The sequence below is a fragment of the Thunnus maccoyii genome, chromosome 5 (genome assembly GCF_910596095.1).
Source record: "Thunnus maccoyii chromosome 5, fThuMac1.1, whole genome shotgun sequence".
NCBI lineage: Eukaryota > Metazoa > Chordata > Actinopteri > Scombriformes > Scombridae > Thunnus > Thunnus maccoyii.
In genome coordinates, this window is record NC_056537.1 from 15345260 (window position 1) to 15367055 (window position 21796).

The following is a 21796-nucleotide window of genomic DNA, read 5'->3' on the forward strand; positions in this document are numbered from 1 at the left end:
TGCCTATGTGTGATGTAAGACAGTCTGAATAAAGAGTGCTAAAATAATCTACATCTCATTTCTGCATCTAATTTAGGGAGTATCTGCATAGCAGCCACATCACCTTGCATCAAAAACCGGCAGAGGATGCACCCAATTACTCGCTGAGAGCTCTTAATCTCTGGCCTGTGCCTAATAATGAAGTCAATAAACTTGCATAGGTAAGTGTCTTGAATAAAAGGCCATCTGACCATCGTTTGTATAAAGAAGAGATATGGATGGCAGGTGCGGCCTGTTTGAAGTGACAGGGCCAGATGGGTTCCTCCTTTCCTCACCTTATACAAGTGTTCACTGACTCCAAAGCAGAGTTTTCATAAGATTTTACAAATTGGTGCATTAAAATGTGTCACTCAGACCACAGTATGTTGTCGCTTTAAAAACTAATCTGTCATAGAGGCTTAAGAGAGCCAGTAATGGAAAGTAACTAAGTACATTTACTCATATATACATTTTTGAGGTACTTACACATATAATGTTGCTATATAATTCACTGCATTTCAGAGGGAAATGTACCTTTGACTCCCCTACATTTATTTGATAGCTCTAGTTACTTTACTCAATAGTTTTGATTAATTAAACAATTTATCTAGTGCATACGTTGCCACCGAAATGTGACAAATATTCATCACTTTTTCTCTTTTTATCAATCTTTAAATGTCTTATTTTATCCAACTAGCAGTCCTAAACTCACATATATTCAATTTACAAAGATGTAAAATAGAGAAAGTTGCACATCCTCATACTGGAGAGGCTGAAAATAATGAATCTTTGTTATTTTTGCTTGATAAATGACCAATAATCAATTATCAAAATGGCTGGCAATTCATTTTGTGCTGATGGACGATTAATGCCGATTGATTAATCGCCTTTTTGTTTCATCTGCACTAAACAGTTTACACACAAAACATACGATCGTATTACAGATTATGATCCATCTTTATAGAGGATTAAACCCAGTAGTGTGTAAGGAAGCAAATATCAGCTCAACACTTACCACATTAATGCATCAGTGATAACAATAAACCAATAATATACATGCATCTATACAGTGAGGGACATTTTACATAATGATACTTTTACTGAAAACTTGTACTTTACAAACATTATATTGAAAACTACCCCCTAGTTAATGGACAAAATATTTTCAATTAACTTTTTTCAATATAATGCCCTCCAGTGCACCAACACCACTCTCTATGACCTCAATAATAAACTTAAAGTAGAATTATCACTTTTCTGACAATGTCAGCAAAAACTGAAAATGTACAAGCTTCATAAAAGTAGAATTTATGTCAGAGCTGTTGTGTTGAATCACATTACAGTGCACAGGTGTTCCTAATAAAGTGCTCAGTGAGTATATTTTGATGGTAATACTTGTGTTCTTTTAATCCTGTGTGATTTTGAATGTTGTATTTTTATATGGGGGTGGTACTTTTGCTCAAAAGATCTGACTATTGAACATCCTTTTAATCCAGGTAAGCCCTGTCTGAACCCCACGGGTGGGCTGTAAATACAGTGCTCATATATACTGTATTTGATGATGGTCCACAATTTTAATTGATAAATGAAATGAAGGCATCAAGAACCGCACGTGGCAGCAGAGCAAACAGGCGGCAAAGACTTCTTTACACAGCTGCAAAAGTCACTTTTCCCCATTTTGTCCTCTGAGCCACTGAGAACTGGTGGTTATTAGAGAGAGAGAGAGAGAGAGTGAGGGAGGGAGAAAGAGAGAGAGGGAGAGAGGAGGGAGGGAGATAGTGAGAGTCTCAAACTGGTTAGACTACCTATCCACTAGGAGGAGAGGAGAGGCTGTTGAGGAGCAGCAAAACAATAAACAGCTACTACTACACAACCAACATCAGCGGAGTTCACGACACACGCCAGAGGAGTACCAACACAATAATTGAGACAACGCCATCGCATTTTTGCCTCGGAGTGAACTAACAGCCATGTATCTGAACAGGGAAGAGGACAGTAGCAAAGGTAAGATCCTGTACAAGAATTGCCACTCTTTGCGAAGAGCATCCTGACAGTTTCAAGGTGTTTCATTTCTGACCCGCTGTGTCTCTTTGAGGTTGTCATGAAAAGGAGGGCTTTTTTTTCTTTTTCACTGTCACACATCCCTCCCGTTAACGTATTTTTTTAACACCCTCATCCTTTTGGCATGAACCGGTGATGTTGGTGAAAAGTGTGGGCTGTTATTATGTAATAGCAGTGCAGTTAATTGCCTCCTAGGAGGATGCTTATCATGAACCCATTCCTGCATTTATTTCAATGCACCGTGGAGGATTAATTGTGAACCTGTTGTAGACGGAGACACTTTTCATCATAGGTATGTTTTGGCCGGTGTGCACTGCCTTGTGTTGTCAGTGTTTTAGACATTTATAATACCTACTTAAGGGCAACATAACACAAGGTCAAAGCCTCTAGCTACAATGAAACCCAAGTAGGTTATTTATGGTGCTTTACAGCTTCCGACATCCTGCAAAAAATACAAAGGAAATGGGATGTAGCTTGCTTAACGGGGAAGAGATAACCGTGCAGCAGCGAGAGGGGTAAAGAGGGTACAAAGGAGGCATATTTGAGTAATCTCTCCCACGTGTTGTTGAGGCGTGATTTCTTCTCTCATCGGGCGTCCAGAAACACACTCGACTCGTGTCCCCTGCTGTTACCATGAAGCATAAATAACTCTCTGGGGCTAAGAGGTAATGCTAATTACCACCTAAATCTTCAGGTTATACGAGAATAACACCTGCTGCTACCGAGGAGGGAGAGGAGGTGAGGAGGGGGTGTGAAAGAGCAAAAGGCAGAGTGGGAGGAGACATTTTTTTGTTCATTTCCCTGTGATGTGAGACAATGTGAGCTCACCACACACACACACACACACACACACACACACACACACACACACAAACACACACACACACACACACACACACACACACACACACACACACACACACACACACACACACGAACAACAACATGATACTGTACGGGGATGTGTGCAAGAAGCAGCAGCAGCAGCAGCAGCTGCTGCATATAGGATAGGACAGTGGCTTGCAAATGATGATGCAAATCTCCGGATGTTAGCCTGAACATATTGATGCAGAGCTCTTAAGGAAAAAAAAGATGCACGAATTCTGTCAGGATAACCAGAATTTTTTTTTGTCCTATTTAGTAAGAAAGGACAGTAAGGTCACTGTGAACTCCACAGAAGCGAATGTGTCCCAATATGAATATTAAGGGAATAGTTTTTAAAACCCTCCCAATTAGCGTGAGTTGTAATGTAATGACGTTTTAGTCCCGCTGTGGTTGCTTGGTAACGCGCTCCCAACGGTTGCAAGTTCTCAACGGTTTTCGAGAAATATGCAACTAGGTTACAAGTTTCAGTCAGGATACTAAAGCCCCTAAATTTTGTTAACGCTATTGTCTCCCTTTTAAACTCATATGTACGCTAAATTAAACTGAATTACACCAAATTACATACATTGTAAGTAATTAAACATTAGCTAGGTAATGTTTGCCGTATTCCAGTTGATACTAGCTTCAAGTATTGCCAGGATGCTACTTGGTGTTTTGTCAGGATTGAATGTGGTTAGGTGAGTTAATTACTGAATTATTGTTAACTGCTGCGCTACCTGCTAGGATGGCGATGTTGGTTGGCTGGTTCGACTGAAATATCTTGACAACTGTTGGATGGACTGCCATGAAATTTGGTATAGGTTAGACATTCATGTTCCCTAGAGGATGAATGAATGAATAATCTTTTTTGATATTCTGCTCATTTTTCTTTGTGGATGAATTGTCTTAACAACTATTGGATGGTTTCCTGTGACATTTGATGCAGCCAAATCCCCCCCCCAGAGTTGTTATAACTTTGGTAATTTTCAGACTTTTCATCCGGCGCCATTGTCACATCAACATTTCAGTTCCAATACTTAAATTTATGACCAAAAACAAGAGAAAAACCAATGCCAACATCAGTCTGTGCTGTGTTTTTAGTGCAAATTAGCATGTTAACACACTAAACTAAGATGGTGACATGGTTAATAATACTTACAAAACATCTACATGTTAGCACTGACATTAACATTTAGCTCAAAGCACTACTGTGCCTGAATACAGCCTAACAGAGCTGCTAGCATGGCTGTAGACTGTTGGTGTTGTTGAAGGTCATAGAGGTAGAAGTATAAAAAACTGTAGTATGTGGGACTTTAGGTCTGGTGGGTTAACAGTAGGTGCTAGGTGACGAAAGACAATCAGGTGTGGCAGTGGGAAGTGCTCAAGTAATAAAAAGCAAGATGTTGAGAAATGAGTGTACTTGTAACTTGTTAGAATTGGGGGTTATTAGGTCCAGGCAAAGACAAAATGTAGCTTCCAGGCAGTAAGAAGTAAATGGACTGCAATTAAAGTAGTAAAGTTATGAGTAGGCTGACTGCTAATGTGTTGGGGCTACTCTTTTAAATAAGGAACTCTTGATACTTGATTGGCGCGCCATTAATTGATTTAAGCGAGCGGGTGTTCCTTTCCAGCGGGTGTTTCCCTTGTGGCCTTTAAATTCACACCGCGTCTCAAGGTGGAGTGGCAGGGAGAGGGAGAAAGGTCTACCGTGGACATATTGATTATGGCCTCAGAGGATTAAAGGGGGATGAGGACAAACAGGTTGATCATATGTGAGCCTGACAATCACAGAAACTGCTGGCCACTGTCAAATAACATCTGAAATCAGACTGGATGTGGGCTCTGATCAATACTGAACTTAGGAAAAAAGTAAATTGTAGAAAGTGGAAAGGGCTGAATGCTGGGGATAATGTGGCACCCTATTATTGTCTCTTCAGTGTGACGGCTAAATGGCTCATTATATATACCCACTGGAAAACATTCAACAACTATTTAGACTACTTACTGATGTTAAAAATGCAGCAATGTGAGCTCCAGCAGGGTTTGATTGTAGGCCATTAACTTGGAGATGTTCAGACCATCCAGCCCACATACACTTCTCTTAATTTGATGAAAATAAAATACATTAATATTTAATTATTTAATGGGGAAGTGTACTCTAATCAGCAGATGAATTGGACTTTGAACAAAACTCTCACAAAGCCAAAAATAACAGGATGAGTGTTCCTGCTTGTGATGGGTGTGGCATTCATTTGCTTTTGGCAACAGGAGGCATTTGTTTACTTTTTGAGACTAAACACTTAAGGGCATAGGCAGAATAAACAGTATTTCACAGTAAAGGCCAATTCATGCTTTCCGCGTTCTGCGGACAGCTGTGGTCTTGCAGATGTGCACGTGATTCCATTCATACTTTTTTTTGAGGTCCGCGGACATAAACACGTTACAGGAGTGCATGCTAGTAAACAGGGTTGCAGCGTGATAACTTTCCAGAGTTGTAAAATCCAATCTGTGTGTATTACAAACCGCTGTGCAGTGTTTTTCTGGCTGTTCAGCCTTTAAACGCAATAATCTGTTACTCCGACTGGACTTGCTGGATTGTTTTTCATTGTCTCACTGGCCCACACCAATACAGCCCCTTGTATTGTTTTACGCAGGGTTGTTTTCAGTCTGAATGCAGCTTTGGAGTTCCTGAATGTTGCTGAACAACAAGAAAAAGTCCAAAAAAAAAAGAAAAACGACAGACGGTAGACGAGACAGGCATTCCTGTTTGCTTTTCTAGCACATGCGCAGTTGACGTGATTGCTATGTGTACAAATTTTGACTGCATGCGGACATCCACAGAGGGGCCGCATGGACCCTCGTGGACATGGGCGGATGTGGAGAGTATGAATTAGCCTTAATTGTGCTCAAACACTAGAGATGTTAAACCAGTGACCATTTGAAACATAGGACAACTGAAACACCATTCATGACACTAATAGTTGACGGTGGTGACACTAATAGTTCCTGAAGTAAAAGAGGTCTAAGGTGTTGAATGTAATAGAGTTTAGGTTTAATCTTTGTAGAGTTGACAGGATTAGTCAATTTTGCTGGATTAGTCAATGTGAGAATTTGCTGCTTTTCTTTGTCTTAAATGATAGAAAACTGAATATATTTTGGTCTTGGACTGTCAGTTGGTCAAAGTAAGCAATTTGTCACAGCTATGAGAAATTGTGAAAAACCTTTGACTATTTTCTGATAATTTTATAGATAAAATGATTAGTTGATTATTGGAGAAAATAATCAACAGATTAATCGATGATGTAGGCTAAATAATTGTTAGTTACCCTATACGTATGTTTGTATGTAAAATTTGATCGTAACTCTTTCTGTTGCAGAATTATAAAGCAGAAGTCTAATTTTATATCTGTGGATTGAGTTTGTGTGTCGCTTACACATGATAGTGTGTGTTTCTCCTTTTTAACTATCACCAGCAAGTGTGAAAAATCTGTCAGGCAGGCGGCATCATCACCACCACATGCACAAGTAGAAGACCATCCCTACTTGTGAAATGTCTGTGTTATACAGCATGGGGAGATTCACTTCTCTTCCCACTTCAGCAGTCATTTCAGCTGAAGTCAGACACCAAAGGTTTTTTTTTTTCCTTCAACTGAAACTCATTGCAGTTTTCAGCTTGGCACACAGCAGGGGACCAGTAAGTGAAGAGCTTTCCTGCTTCGTCTATTGATGACTGTTTTGATGAAATGACTGCAATAGATTTGTTGGACAGTAGCTGATGCCTTTATTGATTGGTTCCACCGAGGGAGAATGGTTCAGGTACAGGTTAGGATTGGGGAGACATGTTCAGAGAGGGAACCTGTGGTTGACTGACTTCATGTATTATGCATGTAATCACCCTGATCTGTATAACTGACAACAAGAGGTGGATCAGTAATGTGGAGCAATGTCAGCTCAGGACATTTTCCTCTGTTGTCTTATTGCATTGTCCAGCACAGTCTAGTACAGAATAAAACTCAACGCAGTTAATGACGTTATGTCATAATGAAGTAATCAGTGTAGAGCGTCACTTGTTTGCTTAGCTTCATAAAGTATTTTCCTTCTGTTTGCCATTGTTTTGTTATCTTCCTCCTTTTTGTGGTGCTAAGTCTGGAGGTGGAGTTTGTGCATCAGGGACAAATTTCTCTAAATTCATTTGATGTGTGGTCCTGTACTCTATCTGGCACCCCACACTACCTACCACTTGAATATGATATATAGTAATACCCTCAGGTTCATTATTGATTTAGGTTGATGCTAGCCTTGGATTTGGGCTGGAGTCCAGGCCTCCGGCCGGGGCTAACAATCTAAATGACTTACGTTTGGCATGTGGAGCCTGCACTAAGAGAGCTCCTCAGGTGGAGTTTATTCTTTGGCCCTTTGGCAGATAAATCTGCAAATTAAAAAGGTCTATGGGATCATGTGAATAAAAGAGGATGGATACGGCGAATATTAAAAAAGATTAACTTCTAAAAGATAGTTTATGGATATGTTCTTCTGCCTCCTTTTCTAAGACTTGGTTCAGACTGAAATATCTCTACAACTATTGGATGGATTTCCAGTAGATTTATGGCAAATGTAGAGACATTTATGGTGCCCAGTGAATGAATCCCACTGACTTAGTGTTCCTCTGACTTTTCCTTTAGTGTCACCTCCAGGTTGACTGGTGTGCTTTGCTGAAATGTCTCAAAAACTATTGGCAGAATTTCCACAAATTTTGGTACAGACATTCATGCCCCCCTTTCGGATTATGAAACCTTTGATTATCCTCTCATTTTTCATTTAGCGCCATCATCAGGTCAAACTTGAATTGGTCCAAATACTTTTGTTTATGACCAAATACCTCCATCTATGACTCTTAACGACTGTTGTTACAACAGCCAGGAGCACTAACGAACCAAGTGGTATCTATGACCTTGATAATGACTCCACAGAGGTTAAATACCTCGGACTCCCCACCAGTCAGTTAGAACTGAAGAAGCCCTTTGGGCAAGTCCAGTTGCCCTCGATTCAACCCTCCTTGGATGACCAAATACCTGCACACATGGTAACATAAAACCTGCTTAACATCAGCATGTTAACATTGTAATTATTATTGTTTGTTGTAGCATTTAGCTCAAAGCACCACTGTGCCCAAGTACAGCCTCACAGAGACTATTAATCATGTTAAAATGAAACAGTCCAACTGGATTTTTTGTGGTACCTCATCAGTTGTGCCCCCCCCCCCTGAATTTGTCTCCATGTTGTCATATAAATTTTCAACGTTGTGCTTATGGAGCCTTTGTATAGTGGATATAAAGGTGTGATTTACTGTAGTCACTTACCTCTGAATGAAAAGGCCTTTATTATGCCCCAGGTTTTGACAGTTTTTAGTATACTAGCTTGGTGGTGAATTACAATTCTTGGTATGCATCAAAGGAATTTAACTGCTAAGGAAATGAGATGGAAAACGGAGGGAATTTAACATGGTGTGAAGTGTAAGTGTCAGCAGAAGACTGTGAGTTCCTAACCTCTTTGTTATTATTGCCCTGTAGAAATTGATGATGTCCCTCTACTTCATGGCTGTTTCACTAATGTGGAATGGGAAATTATTTTGGGGGCATTGCTGTGGCAGTCTTGTAATGTCCATGCCTCTTAGAGCAAGATGAATTGAAAAATAGCTGGTTGTGTTAAGAAAAGGTTTCGCTATGGGCTTTGCAGCTGCGCTTAACAAGTCTACATTTCTGTGATCAAACTTAAAAGGAAGATTACTGGAGATATTAATTCATGATGCCCTCTATTTTCTCACCTAATATTTTTTAAAGGACAAAGCCGCCACGTTAGCTATTTTTCTTGTTCTGTCAACTTACTGTATTGATATCAAATGTAGAGAAGATGAAAATGTCATATTTTACAGCAAAGCTTGAATGAAATGCATAAGATTTAGTCTGTGAGCATCAGATTTGTGAACGCAATCTCTGCAGAGACCTTTCGATATGTAAGGTACATAAACTGGCAAAGGAATAGCGTAATTTTACAGAGCGTTTAATCAGCCTGTTTGACATTTAATAGATCTCTCCGTCACTTGAGCTTCAGTTTATTTAGCTTTGAATAGATAGTCAAATGGTTAACATCTCCAATTTATTATACAGATGGATGTTGTGAGCTAAGCCATTGGGAAAATCTCAAGGATCACTGGAGTCAGAGGAACAGGCCTACAATGCTGCGATGGGGGCAATTAGATGCTTTTGTAGGAACACCTGCGACGAAACACAGATTTGGACCTGCTGCTTCACTGTTCCTCTGAGAAAGCTCGTCATCCTCCCCGGTGGAACAGGAAGCCGTATCAGCTGATTAGAGCAAAAGTCTAATCACACTTTGAATCGTCAAGTAATTTGCGCTGCAAGGAAATAAAATTTCGTTATAATAGAAATAAAGAAATGATTTTCAATCAATTTACGTGCAGCCTGTGTGGAACATCACACTTATATAACATAAAATTATGTAATGTGAGGGAATGTTGGATATCAGAAGATTTGTTAATAAATGATAAACACAATGATTGTTTTTGGTTTCATTTCACTTATTTGACCTCATGTTTAATTAAAGATGGAAGTCCTGTATTATACAGATAAGAAATAAGACAGGATCCGTATTGCAGACTTGTTGATACAGGCCCATAGTGCTGGAGTTATTTTTATGGTGGACTCTCTCAGCTGACTGGATTGCAGAGGAGGGAGAGGTCTTTCACTTCTCTTTTCTCTGCTATCTTCTGTCCCTTTCTCCTCTGTGTCTTGGGGAGAAGGAAAAAGGACCGCGCCAGTTAACATCAGCCGGCCGGGGGAAGAGTGATAGAAAGCAAGAGGTAGAGAGGCAGACGATGGAGTGGGGGCGAGCATGAAAAGATGGAGAGAGCAAGAGAGACAGAGGGAGAGGGAGAAGCAAAGAACAAGCCCTGGAGTGCTAGCCAGTCAAGGTCACACAGAGGAGAGGAGGCCCTGTGTGTATATGTCTATGTGTGTGTGTGTAAAGGAAAAACAGTGGGGATGGGAGGCCTACATAGTAAAGAATGAAGGGTTGGTGACAGCAGATTGGTTTAGTCTGGGAGGGGGGATTTTATGAGGGAGGGAGGGATCAAGAAAGGATGCAGAGGAGGGAAAGAAAGGAAGCCAGAGATGAATAGAGCTTGTAATATGGATTCACAACACAGTCCTAATACTTAATATTCTCTTCAATCCTGTTTTCACGACAGGATTGGCTTAATAAATGTGTAACTTTAAATTGACTGTGACTGAAACTCAGAGGCAGTGCTGGCTCAGTTATGATGTTTACAATTAGACTGTATGATGGTGAGCGTTGCTAGTGAATTTTTCAATGGATGCTGTTGCGTAACCATCTAGTCCCGTCGTGTTGATCCATGTTCTCCTTGCAGTCTCTTCCTCTCATTCTCTCTGTTGCTTTTTTTTTTTTTTCTCCCTTCACCACTCGATGACCTCTGCTGTCTTGTTGCAGCTCTCACTGTCAGCAGGTGCTGCGATACCTTTGGTAAAGACCACGTGTTTTTAAAATGAAACGCAGAAGCTCTGCAGGTGTGCCCCACCAACTTTTCTCTCTGAATGCAAAGAGAGACGAGGAATAAACCGTTAATCCCATCCTGAGAACCTGCTCTAGTTTTTGATTAGCGATGGAGAAAAAGAGACTATTGCATAATGGATAGCCTGGTGCTTGTCATCTTAGGATCAAATGGTTTGAAAGCGGAATTGTGGTTTGCAGAGAACATTCTTCATTCGATTATCCTAGCAAGATGCAAGGAGTCACTTGGAAATGTGATCACTGCTGTCTCTTCAAACATATTAGGCCTGTTTGCATCTCACACCCAGGAGAGATTACGTGTGTGAGCAGTTGCCATAGTGTTTCGGAGCTCCAAGGTGCTGATGTGAAAGATCTGAGGTGGCGCCCTGTGACATTATCTCTCCAGAGCAATGGTGTGCAGAGGAGTGATAACGTATGATGACTTTGTTTGCAGGAGGTCAAAAGTTCACCTCGTTGGTGGTCCCCGGGGTCACTCCCAGCTTTTACTGTCATTGTTTTCAATAGTCTTTATCTTAATGTATCCATGCTCTGTCTCCAGTTTGTCTACTGATATAATTTTATTTTACTTTTTAGAAAAATGTCCATTTTCTCATTCTGTCATCCTGAAACGCAACCACCGCCACTAATCCTCACATTAAACCTCCAGTGGTCACACAATCATATTCAGTTTAAGACTCCAGCAAATTCTTGGCAAATTATTCTGTTGACAGACATCATTACCATTCTAAAGCGTAATTAATCTTTCCACACTATGATTTTAGATGAAGAGTAATAGCTTCCGTAATAATGGGTTCAAAGCATTTTGCCAGCAATGAACTGTCATTTTATTCATCTTAAATAGACCCTGTGGAGCTGACCTGCAGGGTATGATACTGTAAAAATGACCCTTAACTTTTTTATTGTCGTATTGGACAGCTGATGGTGTAGAGACAGACAGGAAATAAGGGGAGAGAGACAGGGATATGACACGCAACAAAGGTCCCCTGCTGGAACCATAACCACTCTTTCACCAGTACGTCCAGACTTTAAGTGAAAGGAAACCTCCATAAGTCATTAAAGGAGCAGTCAGATCGTGCTAGTCAATTTCAAAAAAATGTTTTAATAGTAAAAAAAAAAAAAAGGGAAAAAGGCAAGAAAGGTTTACAGGGAATGTGATCTTTGCACAAAATCCAAGTTTTGTTAAAATGGAGAAGAGGTAAAAACTGAACAGTGCAGGTATTTTCTTAAAAAGTTCTGTTTACACAGATGATGTATCACGCTGTTCGCTTCAGTACAACATGTTCCACAACTTGGTGTGTGTGCTCGAGCATTAATTTGTGTGTGTAGCCGCACTGTCTCTTGGTATTTAGCAAAGAGTGTGTGATTTTGTGTGAGCCACCCTGTATCTGGCAAGGTAGTCAGACTGACAGATTGGGCTGTGTGAGTGCCATCTCCTCAGCTTGGCTGCCTGAGCATTTCTGCCTCGTTCCTCCTTCCTCTCTCCTTCCTCCCTTCGTCTCATCTCCCTATTACCCTGCTTCAGTGGTGACCAGCAAGGCAGGGGATATTTTCCTTCTTTCGCCTTATCTAGCTGGCTGTATAGGTAGGGCCTCTCCCTGGATTAAATCCACTCACTGTTCCATAACTGTAGCTACAATACCTGATGGATCAGCCTGTCAGTCTGTCTCCCCTGTGCTTGAGCCAAGGAGGTAGCTCGTGACAGCGTGAGGTTAAAATGCCAGAGATAGCAGCGAGCACTTCGTGTGTCCTTGCATTACTCTCTTCCATTAGAGCAGTCCTCACTTTGTGGCTGCATCAGGACTAGTTAGAAAATACACAGATATTGCAGATGAAGGAGAGAGTGCTATTGTTCTGCAGAACTGAACAAAGGGTCATGAATAGTATTTAGCAAGAGTCATTGTGTGTCTCTGTTTTCACACTCATGCTTTAATAAGAACTGTAGTGATAATAATAGAAAGATTTTTTAGCAACAGCTGTCAGTATGTCCTCATTTTGCTCTATTCACTACCCTAATCAGTTCTTTTCTTTGGTAAATTGATAAAGAAAACATTTTAGTGAACATGTTTAGACCATTATTACATTTCACATCTGCCTAGGGTGTATCTATTCATTTGGACAAATAAGGCATTTCAAAAAATTGGCATCTTTCATGCTTTTGGTGCCCCACTAGACCTCCTTGTGGAGAATAGGATGGAGTGAGCAAGGGGCAGAGGAGGAGGAGCAGGAGCAGGAGGAGGAGCAGGCAGAAGAGGGAGTAATGAGCCCAGGGAAGGGACAGATGATGAGGGAAAACCAGACACCAACAAAAGAAATACACAGTCCCACACCTCCAGACTAAAATTGAAATTGAAAAACTGGTGGGGACACAGAATCAAAGGAACTAGAGGGCTTGAGATTCATCAACTAAATATTTTTCTGACCACGTTAACAGCGAATCAGGGTACCTGATATGAACACATAGATCAAATTACTGATACCAACAGCTGGGAGACTATGGTTATTGTTCTCTCTCCCTCCCACTCCATCTTCAAAAATGATCTGGATTACTGTTTTCATTGCTCCTCTTGATTCCCCACCAGTCATCTAACTTTTGCGGATGCAGGCTTATCATCCTATGTTTGCCTTGGCAGCGGTGTGAATTGGTGCAGCTGGAAGAGCACAATGAATTGGATGCAAGCAATTGTGCATGCATGGGAGTGAGCTGAGCGAGCTCAGCCCCAGACTCAGTAGAGCTGAGACACACCAGATTGGGCTGGCTCGTCCAAGCAGCACATTTCTGATTGGTCTGGGCTACAAAGCTGAAATGTGCCTATTGTGCCACTGGTCCACACATCTGACATGCTGTAGAAATCTCTCTCTCTTTTTTTCTCTCTTCACTCTCACGCTAATGAACAGCAGCGCTTTTCTACATCCACAGATCATATTTCATGTACGCAACATTCATTGATTAATGCCAACCGCCCTGAGACCCTTCTTAGTGATTATGGCTCTCAGACTTGGGAGGGGCCACTGATGCCCCTAATGAGTCATAAAAAGCGAAGAATTATGCACTCCAATAGTCTTGACTTTGGGTGATATTTCAATATTTGGTCACTCACTCTTGGAGTCTATTTGCCCACAGAGTTGGCACATGCTCAAATGCCCTCAGACATGCATTTGCACAAGTAAACAAAGAAATCTTGACTCTCCAGTCCCATGGTGTGTTCCATGCGTTCAGGATGTTTGGGTACATGCAGCATTCTGCTGAACAGCCCGAAAAAACAAACATGCAGGTCAAACAGAGAGCTCCCAGAATGCACTGTGATTTAGCTCAGCTCACTCGCCACCAAAATAAGCATGTTGATTACATAATCAAAAAAGAAGCCTGAATGCCAAAAACCAATATATGATAATTGTCATGCTATCATTGAGTGTGTGTGTGTGTATGTGTGTGTGCACTGACTCTACAGTGCATCCTGCCTGTGGTGATATTCCTTCCTGGGAGGTAATGGTTTGTGAGCTGTAGATGAGATTCACTCTGCTAAATTATAGGGCTGGGTCTAAAAAAAATAGATTTTCCGATTCAAAGTGATCTTCATTTAAATTTTACAATATCGATTCATAAAATCTTTGAGATTGATTTTTTAATATATGCCTTTTTAAATCTGAAATGAATCCAGACATCTGCCTTTAGGCACCGCCAAGCCTGTTGCACAAAAGCTTTGTGAAACAATCACAGCAAAGTGTATGTTTTCCTGAGGTATTAGTGATGTTTACATTACAGTATATATGTTTGTAGCCACCTTATTTACACTGTCTGCCAGGTAATTCGATTTCAAATCTGAAGTTGTATATAAACTGCACTAAAGAAAGCACTTATCTGGTCACTCAATACTCTATACTGACTGTAGAGTCTGTAGAGTTGCACTATATTGTGTTGACTGCTGTAGTGTGTTCATGTTAAATACAAAGTACATTAATGTAACTGCTTTGGGGTCAATTCTCAATGTAAACATTCATATTTTAAATAATGCACCAAGTAGAAGGTTCCCTGTACAATTTACAGCATTCGTTTTCTGAGAATCTCTTTCATGACCAAGCAAAATTGATACTGTAACTGAAATATCCCTAAACAAATCAATATCGAATTGAATCGGGATCTTGTGAATCAGAATCAAATTGATTCAGGAAATCCAATTCGATACCCAGTCCTACTAAATTATGTTGTCTTGTATGTGATCATCCAATAGCCGATAATACATGCACAGGACGTCATAGTATCTGCTTCTCACACCATCTTTCCCTGGGGTATATCTGTTCCTCCACTGTCTGTGAGTTCATTGCCCTCTAAAATACACTGCTTAATTACAGAGCAACAGAGGGAGGAGGTGAGGACAAAGTGGGAGAAACAAGCAAAAGCCAGAAATAGGGAAGAGGCTTAAAGCATGTGGCTAGAGGAGGTAAAATGGACGCACCAGAACAGCTGTGTGAAACTACAGCTGGATATAGATTATGTTCACAATTGGGATTGTTTTAGAAGTAGCATTGCTTAAATATTACTGTTAATATTTGATGATCACTGCACTCCATGATCCCCCACTGAACAGGCTCTGACTCTGAGGCAAACACATAATGACTGCACATCAGACATGGCAGAGGATTGACAGGCATGTGGCTCCCAGCTTCTTCCGACAATCTTCCTCCTTCTTAAAGTGCCTGACAAACCTCATTAAAGACTGTTCACGCAGGCTCTATTGACATGAGACATACCAAGAAGGGGTCATGTATAAAACATGAATCACCCAAGGTTATATGGCAAAGCCCATACATGGATCTATAGTGGTTTGTGCTGTATAAGCTTTTACCTATATTGTAAACACATGTGGCATATGTGGTGTATGTACAGTATTTACAGTCAGTCCCTTGTGTTGTAACACACGTTAGTGTCTGAGTGGTGAAACTAGTCCCTGTTTTAATAACTTTGGGTATATTATCATTCTGGGCAGACAGATTTTGCAACCACCTCTGCTTCAGTCCAAATCCCAGAGCCACACTTCACCCCCTCTCCTTTACTCCTCTGAAATATTAATATGATGTAATAGGCTATTGGTATTAAATATTTAATTCTGTGTCATATTTGCATCTCACAAACTGCTGGTCAGTATTGCTCTAAATCGCCTTTGAAATTTTAAAACTTGCAGGACTGGGACAGAATTAGAATGACAGAGGACCAGAGGACGGTCGGGAGAGGAGGGGAGTATGTAGTGTGAACGGGGAATTGCACCGGGAAGTTCACTGAGAAAGCTTCTTGTGTCCTTTTGGCTGCTCCATTTTCCTCTTCTTCCACTACTTCTAAACACAGTACACTCCCCTCTGTCGCTTTTCGTTTATTACCCACTGTTTGCAGCAGCACTTTGTCTAATGTGCTCCAGACATATTTGACAGCCTGGACGTGGACCATAAAATACCTCCTGTTAGTGTACTATGTACCAAGAAATCACAATCACAGGTACTTGGAGTCTGTGAAGTTTAGGTAGAGTAATGAAGAAAAAACAGAGAAATGAATTGAAGAAGGAATGACCGGTGGGAGTGAGAAGCAGGTGAAGCCACAGAGAGATGGAAATTAGGGTTGAAGGTTCTCCCAGGATTTTAAAATGATTACTTGCCAGGAATATATCACTTTTTTTTTTCCAGGAAAAAATTGAATTTCTTGCCGTATATGATGTTTCTTTGATTCTAAATACAGAACTACAGATAATCATAAAATTGTGGTTATTGTTGTTTTTTTTTTCATTTATGTTATGCAGTAGAACAACCATTCCTCCGATAATTACACTGTCTTTGAGGTGGAAAAAAACACAAGGCCAACCATGTTTAATGCTCTGTTTTTCAGAATAACCTCTTATCAGTTTGTCCGACTGGTTATATGGGACCATTGTGTTGATGTGAGGTTATTGTTGTGTGCAGTGGTAGAAAAGGATAATCTCTTGCATGCAGCCAATATTTGAATGTTGTTTTTGGTGGTTTGAGGTTTGGGAGCATTGTTGTTAGACATTTAATTGTAACATCAGGGCTACATATCTTCAGCATTCAATACTCCACCTGTTGAATGCTGTTTTGCACCCTGATTTGGGGATGGAGCCACTTCGTTTACAGATTTTGAACTTCATTTATTCTTATTTCTGAAAAAAATCCACAAAGCAGGACTTTAAGCTACAATTTAGTATTAAAATACAAACAGAATTTCAAGGTTAGACATTAGTTTTTACATACAACAGTTGTGTGGTAGCTTTACTAGTTATGGAGACGTATATTCCTTCACAACTATAGCCCTGCACACATTACTCCATGATTGAATACCGACTGTTCCATATGCAAATCTTTGGGGTAAAGTCAATATGTAATTATTTGGCCTGTCAGTGGGCTGCATCTTAAAAGGTATTTTTGTGATCTAACTGATGTCTGCTTTCTGCCTGGGGTGATAAATTGTTTGCCCAGGGCAAAGCCTATGTTTAAATCCAATACTTCCACAGACTTTGCTGCTCTGCAGTGATTTTCTACTTCATTGGAACATACGTTCAGTCCGATACTCAGGCCACAGCAGTGCCTGGCACAATCTGTAAAATAGTGGATTTCAATGTCGTTTTTGCCCTGGGCAATCATCTTGTCTTTCCAGGTAGACAGAACACATCTATGGGGTCGCAGCAATATGTTTAAAGCTATAAGCTGCTGCTGATGCGGAGTAGATTTTGGCGAGAAATACTGGGCTCTCATCTCCAGGTTTTAATGGGAATGTGCCTTGAGTGCCTTGTTATGACTAACCCTTTTCACTGAGGCTTGCATTTAGAACCAAAATGGATCTTGGGTGATCTGATCGGCAGTGAACAGCTCTGAATAAAGGTTTAATTGCACCCAAACAGCTTTAAGGATCTCCTGGGATCCAATCGCTCAAGTTGCACTCAAAGGTGGCCAGTGATGCATGTGGCTACATATTCAATGTAGTGTGAAAACAATTGCCTCTCTGAATGCATGCAAGGGCCGTGGGGTCAAATTTGCAGAACATGCATTTAGCACGACAAGTTGTTTGTTTGTGCCAAACAACTCAACAATGTTTTGAAGCATGTGTTTCTCTCTTCAGCTGTGGTTGCAGTTTCCTACAGACAAAAATGAAGTGATGTAGTCACTTTTAGACACATTCTGATGTGTTTGTGTCAAGTTTGTTTAGCAGCTCAATCTAAACACATTCTGAATACAGCTGGTCTGAACAGGGTTTTGTATTGAACCCCCTTGGCAATCACCACCAAACGACGAAGTAAAAAAAGGATTGTTTTAGGGGGAAAACTAGTGATATGAGTAATGAGTAAGCCCTGCCTAGTCCTTTTTGGCTTTGCATTGGAAAGCAGACTAGTGAAAAGCCCTGAGCATCTGTGGGCCTGCGTGCCCATGCTCACTCACTGTCTTCCTCCAGCCTGACGGCATGGCCACAGCCAGCCATACGCGCATTCTCCTCTCCCCCTCCCCAGCCCCCAGCCCCCAGCCTGCCAGCCCCCAACTAGCACAGCCTGGAGGTAGGGCATGCTGGCAGTCCTCTGCGTTTGATTTTTTACTTGCTCGGGACTAATCCTATTTTGGGTGCTGCTTTTTGAGCAAAGGTTTGCACAATCTCCCTAGCCCAGATGCAGAAGGGAGTGACACTTCAGACCCCAGCACACATATTATTACATCAGCTGTTTATGTCCACTCAACCGTTCAGGCATACATCAGCCAGGAACGCTGTGGAAGTGACACTTGTCATTTCACCAGTTGCCCAGGACATGTGTACCAGGGTCTAGAAGGGAAGCAGTAATCTTTGCATGGTACGCTGTGTACCGTTCTCCCTCCGGTTCCTCATCCCCCCTTCTTCCTCGTCTCAGGTCCCATTCTCCACGACTGTCAGCCCACACAGGAATCCTGCAGAACAGCCTGGTGAATCACCCTGCATCCACAGGCTACGCACAGCACACGTTCTAACAATTACACAAATAGGCATGGACACATACCCCCACACACATACTCCCCCCATGAAACTTACATTTCATCTGTGCATCAAGTAGTGTTTTGAAATGCTATAGTGCTAGCCACTTTACACAAATCCATTAGATAACTGTCAGGGATTTGTGCAAAACTATGCCATTAGCTTGTGAATGGCCACTGAATTTCAAATAGAAGTGGTGTGTTTAGTCACCAAATGCCCACAAAGCACTTAAGTGCTTGATCTAATATTTTATTTTTCAGATTTAATTGCATGATTTGACTTTCAATAATAATTGTTTACTTATCAGTGCATTGATAGGATGTTTTGAACCTATTTGACCATAGACTAAGGGCCAAATCCACAAAAGGCTTATGCGGACACTTAAGTGGGGTTGTGGGCTTATCTCGGATTTAAAAATAAAAATATCAGTGCTGACGGAGCTCAGGATTCATCCATACAGTAAGGGGCTGATTTATTACAAACAATGCCACCATATAAACCTGGAATATGTGTGTAACAGCTGACCTGTGTAACACAGAACATTAATCACCATCTGATCCTGACCGATCCAGTGTTAATGAAGTTACTGCTGATGTGCCACATGCGTAAATGCGCGCAGCCTCTTTGTCAGTTTGGAGATGCACTTATCATTTCAGCTGCTGTGTGATGCTGCAGCCAGCTGTGACACACAGCCAGCTGTGGGCAACAAACAGAACATCAGTACTGATGTTTCTTCAAAATCCTGGATACAATCAGTGACACCTGAATGACATTATTGTAAGATTCAGACATTAATCTAACATGTTTAGTACCTGACTGAGTCACATTAATAACTGTATTTTGACATTTCAGTAGATCATGTTATAGATGCAAAATACAAGAGAAATAAAAGAAGAAAAATACATGATAGTTGGTTTGGTTTGGATTGTGGAGAGCTCTGTGTGTGTGCACATTTGCTAATTAAAGATTGGCAATTTGAGGCTTTTGTGCTCCCCGCTCACTCAGTCAGACACCAAACAAGAGCAAATTGCACTCAGCTACAAAACTTTATGGGCATGTTTGTGCCAGCATACCATTAGCGCAATATCCTTCATGAATAGGACCTTAAAGCAGGGTAGATTGTGGGTGCAATGTGCAATGACGGTGCTATTAGCAGGCGCAATCCATTCTTTGTGGATTTGGCCCCAATAGTCTAAAGCCCTGCTAGCAGCTCTGCGAGGCTGTACAGCAGTTCTTTGAGGCAAATGCAAAGGTCAGTATACCAACATTCTCATAATGACAATGCTAACATGCTGATTGGTAGCAGTTATAATGATTACCATGTTCACCATTTTAGTTTACCGTATTAACATTTGTTGAATAGTTATCGAGATATTGCACTACAGTCCAAAAATGTCTGTACAAAATTTAATCCATCTAATTGTTGTCGAGATATTTTAGTCTGGACAAATTTAGTAGACCAACCTCTCCACCAGATAGACCAATTTATGTCAGTCTATCTGTTAGTACACCAACAGATAGACTGACATTACCATCACTAGAGCCATGCTGCTAATGTGGCTAAAAAACTCCTTTGTGACTGAATTTTCTTCACTATACTGAACCTAATCCTGACCAAACTAAACTCAGCAGAACACAGCTTAAGTGAAATCTCTTTTAGAAAGAACAAGGGAAAAAAAGGATCTGGGAAAACCTCTGTTCAGTACAACCAAATCTCTATCGGATAGTGATCTAACAGGAACCTCTGTTTGGAGGCTGTTTCTGGATAGCTTTGTGTTCTCAAGAGCTCCTCAATCGGCTTAAAGGTCAGGTTGCATACAAATCACACAACCACCCTGTTTGTCCTTTTAGTAATTTAACAGACCTCATAGAGACACGGGGCTGAGAGGCTGCCTCAACAGCATCCGTTATTCTTCGCCTACTCCATCTGGCCCATTACACATGACGAGAGTTATAGCGCTCTTGAAGAGAGTTAATAAATCAACCACGGATCAGGTTAGTTCTGCCTCTTTGTTGTTCATTCCAATCACAATAAATTATGTCCATAATGCTGGTGAGATTGTTTGTGACAACTTAGTTTGCATGTGCCCATGTCAGTACTGCAAGCTCTCAAGAGGGCAGCAAGTAAAATGAGAAAACGATGGAAAACAATACATCACCACTTTCCACGCATAATCATATATATAAATACAGTGTTGCTCATTATTACGCAGCCAAAGAGACATCTTCAGGTAATAACTTAAATCTCTTCTCTTTCTCAGTCTTAATTCCTCTCCAACCTGAACTCACACTCCCTCTATTATTTCCCCTCTCGGCTACGCCTGCAATAGTTAGCCAAATGACATCCTTGTCATGATGTTAGGGTGATAATGTCAAGTAGGTGTGAGAGCTCTGTGTGTGTCACTCTGCTTAATGGCAGCAGCCAAGCCTGCCATTTATTCTCTGCTGCCCCGCCAGCCAGATGGAATACTTCGCTGTATTGGTTGACGTGACGAACAGTGACATCCCGCACGGTACTGCAGGTATTATGGCCACTCCCATACTCCAAGGTGGTATTGACTGCAGTAAGAGCCCCGCCGTGTGAGTGTCAGGCTCACATGTCCACAACAGTCTCTATTAATATGCTTGCGAGTAAGAATTAAGACAAGCTATTACAGTATGAAGCTAGGCTAAAATGTCCTCAGGTGCTATGTAATTGAGTTAACGTGGAAGGAAAATTACAGGCTGCTCCCTGCAGAAATGAAGGCCACGAGGACTGGTAGTTGTGGAAAACTATATTTCCCATGAGCTCCTGACTGTATCCTGTTGTGAGTGAGCAGCTGCATGGCATCGTCAATAAGTCTCAGTCTGCTGGGTACTACCCAGCTGTAAATTGTTGACAGTTATACAAGCAAACACATCAATGAGCAGTCAAGCAACAGACAGCAGTGCTGAAGGCCTGTCCAAGATGACCCTGTGCTTATGAAGAGCAAATTATGTTTATATAGAGCTGGCTGTCTGCAAAAATGTAAAACTTCATTCTGGGGTATGCCGCAGATTTTTATAATTAATTGTTAAATGTGTTTGTTGGAAGAAGCCCACTTTTAAGTGAGATGAGGGAGATGCTTTACAGTCGACATTGTAGGATATATTTCATTACTTTAATTCGTCCTTCCACTGACATTGGCTGATGCTAATGAGAGTTATTTTCTGTGGTGTCTGTCCAGCTGGAGTCTAAAAGCAGAGGGGTATTTAAATCTCCTTCTGACACAG

At 41.1% G+C, this 21796-nt stretch overlaps 1 protein-coding gene across 1 annotated transcript in view; it reads left to right on the plus strand.

The window, feature by feature from the left end:
* The first annotated feature begins 1808 nt into the window (after nt 1–1808).
* LOC121897037 (synaptotagmin-7-like) overlaps nt 1809–21796 on the plus strand; it is a 41905-nt gene continuing 21917 nt past the window's right edge. The window contains exon 1 of the mRNA XM_042411287.1: nt 1809–2022. Within this exon, the coding sequence (XP_042267221.1) occupies nt 1989–2022 (34 nt within the window). The 5' untranslated portion in view covers nt 1809–1988. The remainder of the gene's footprint in view (nt 2023–21796) is intronic.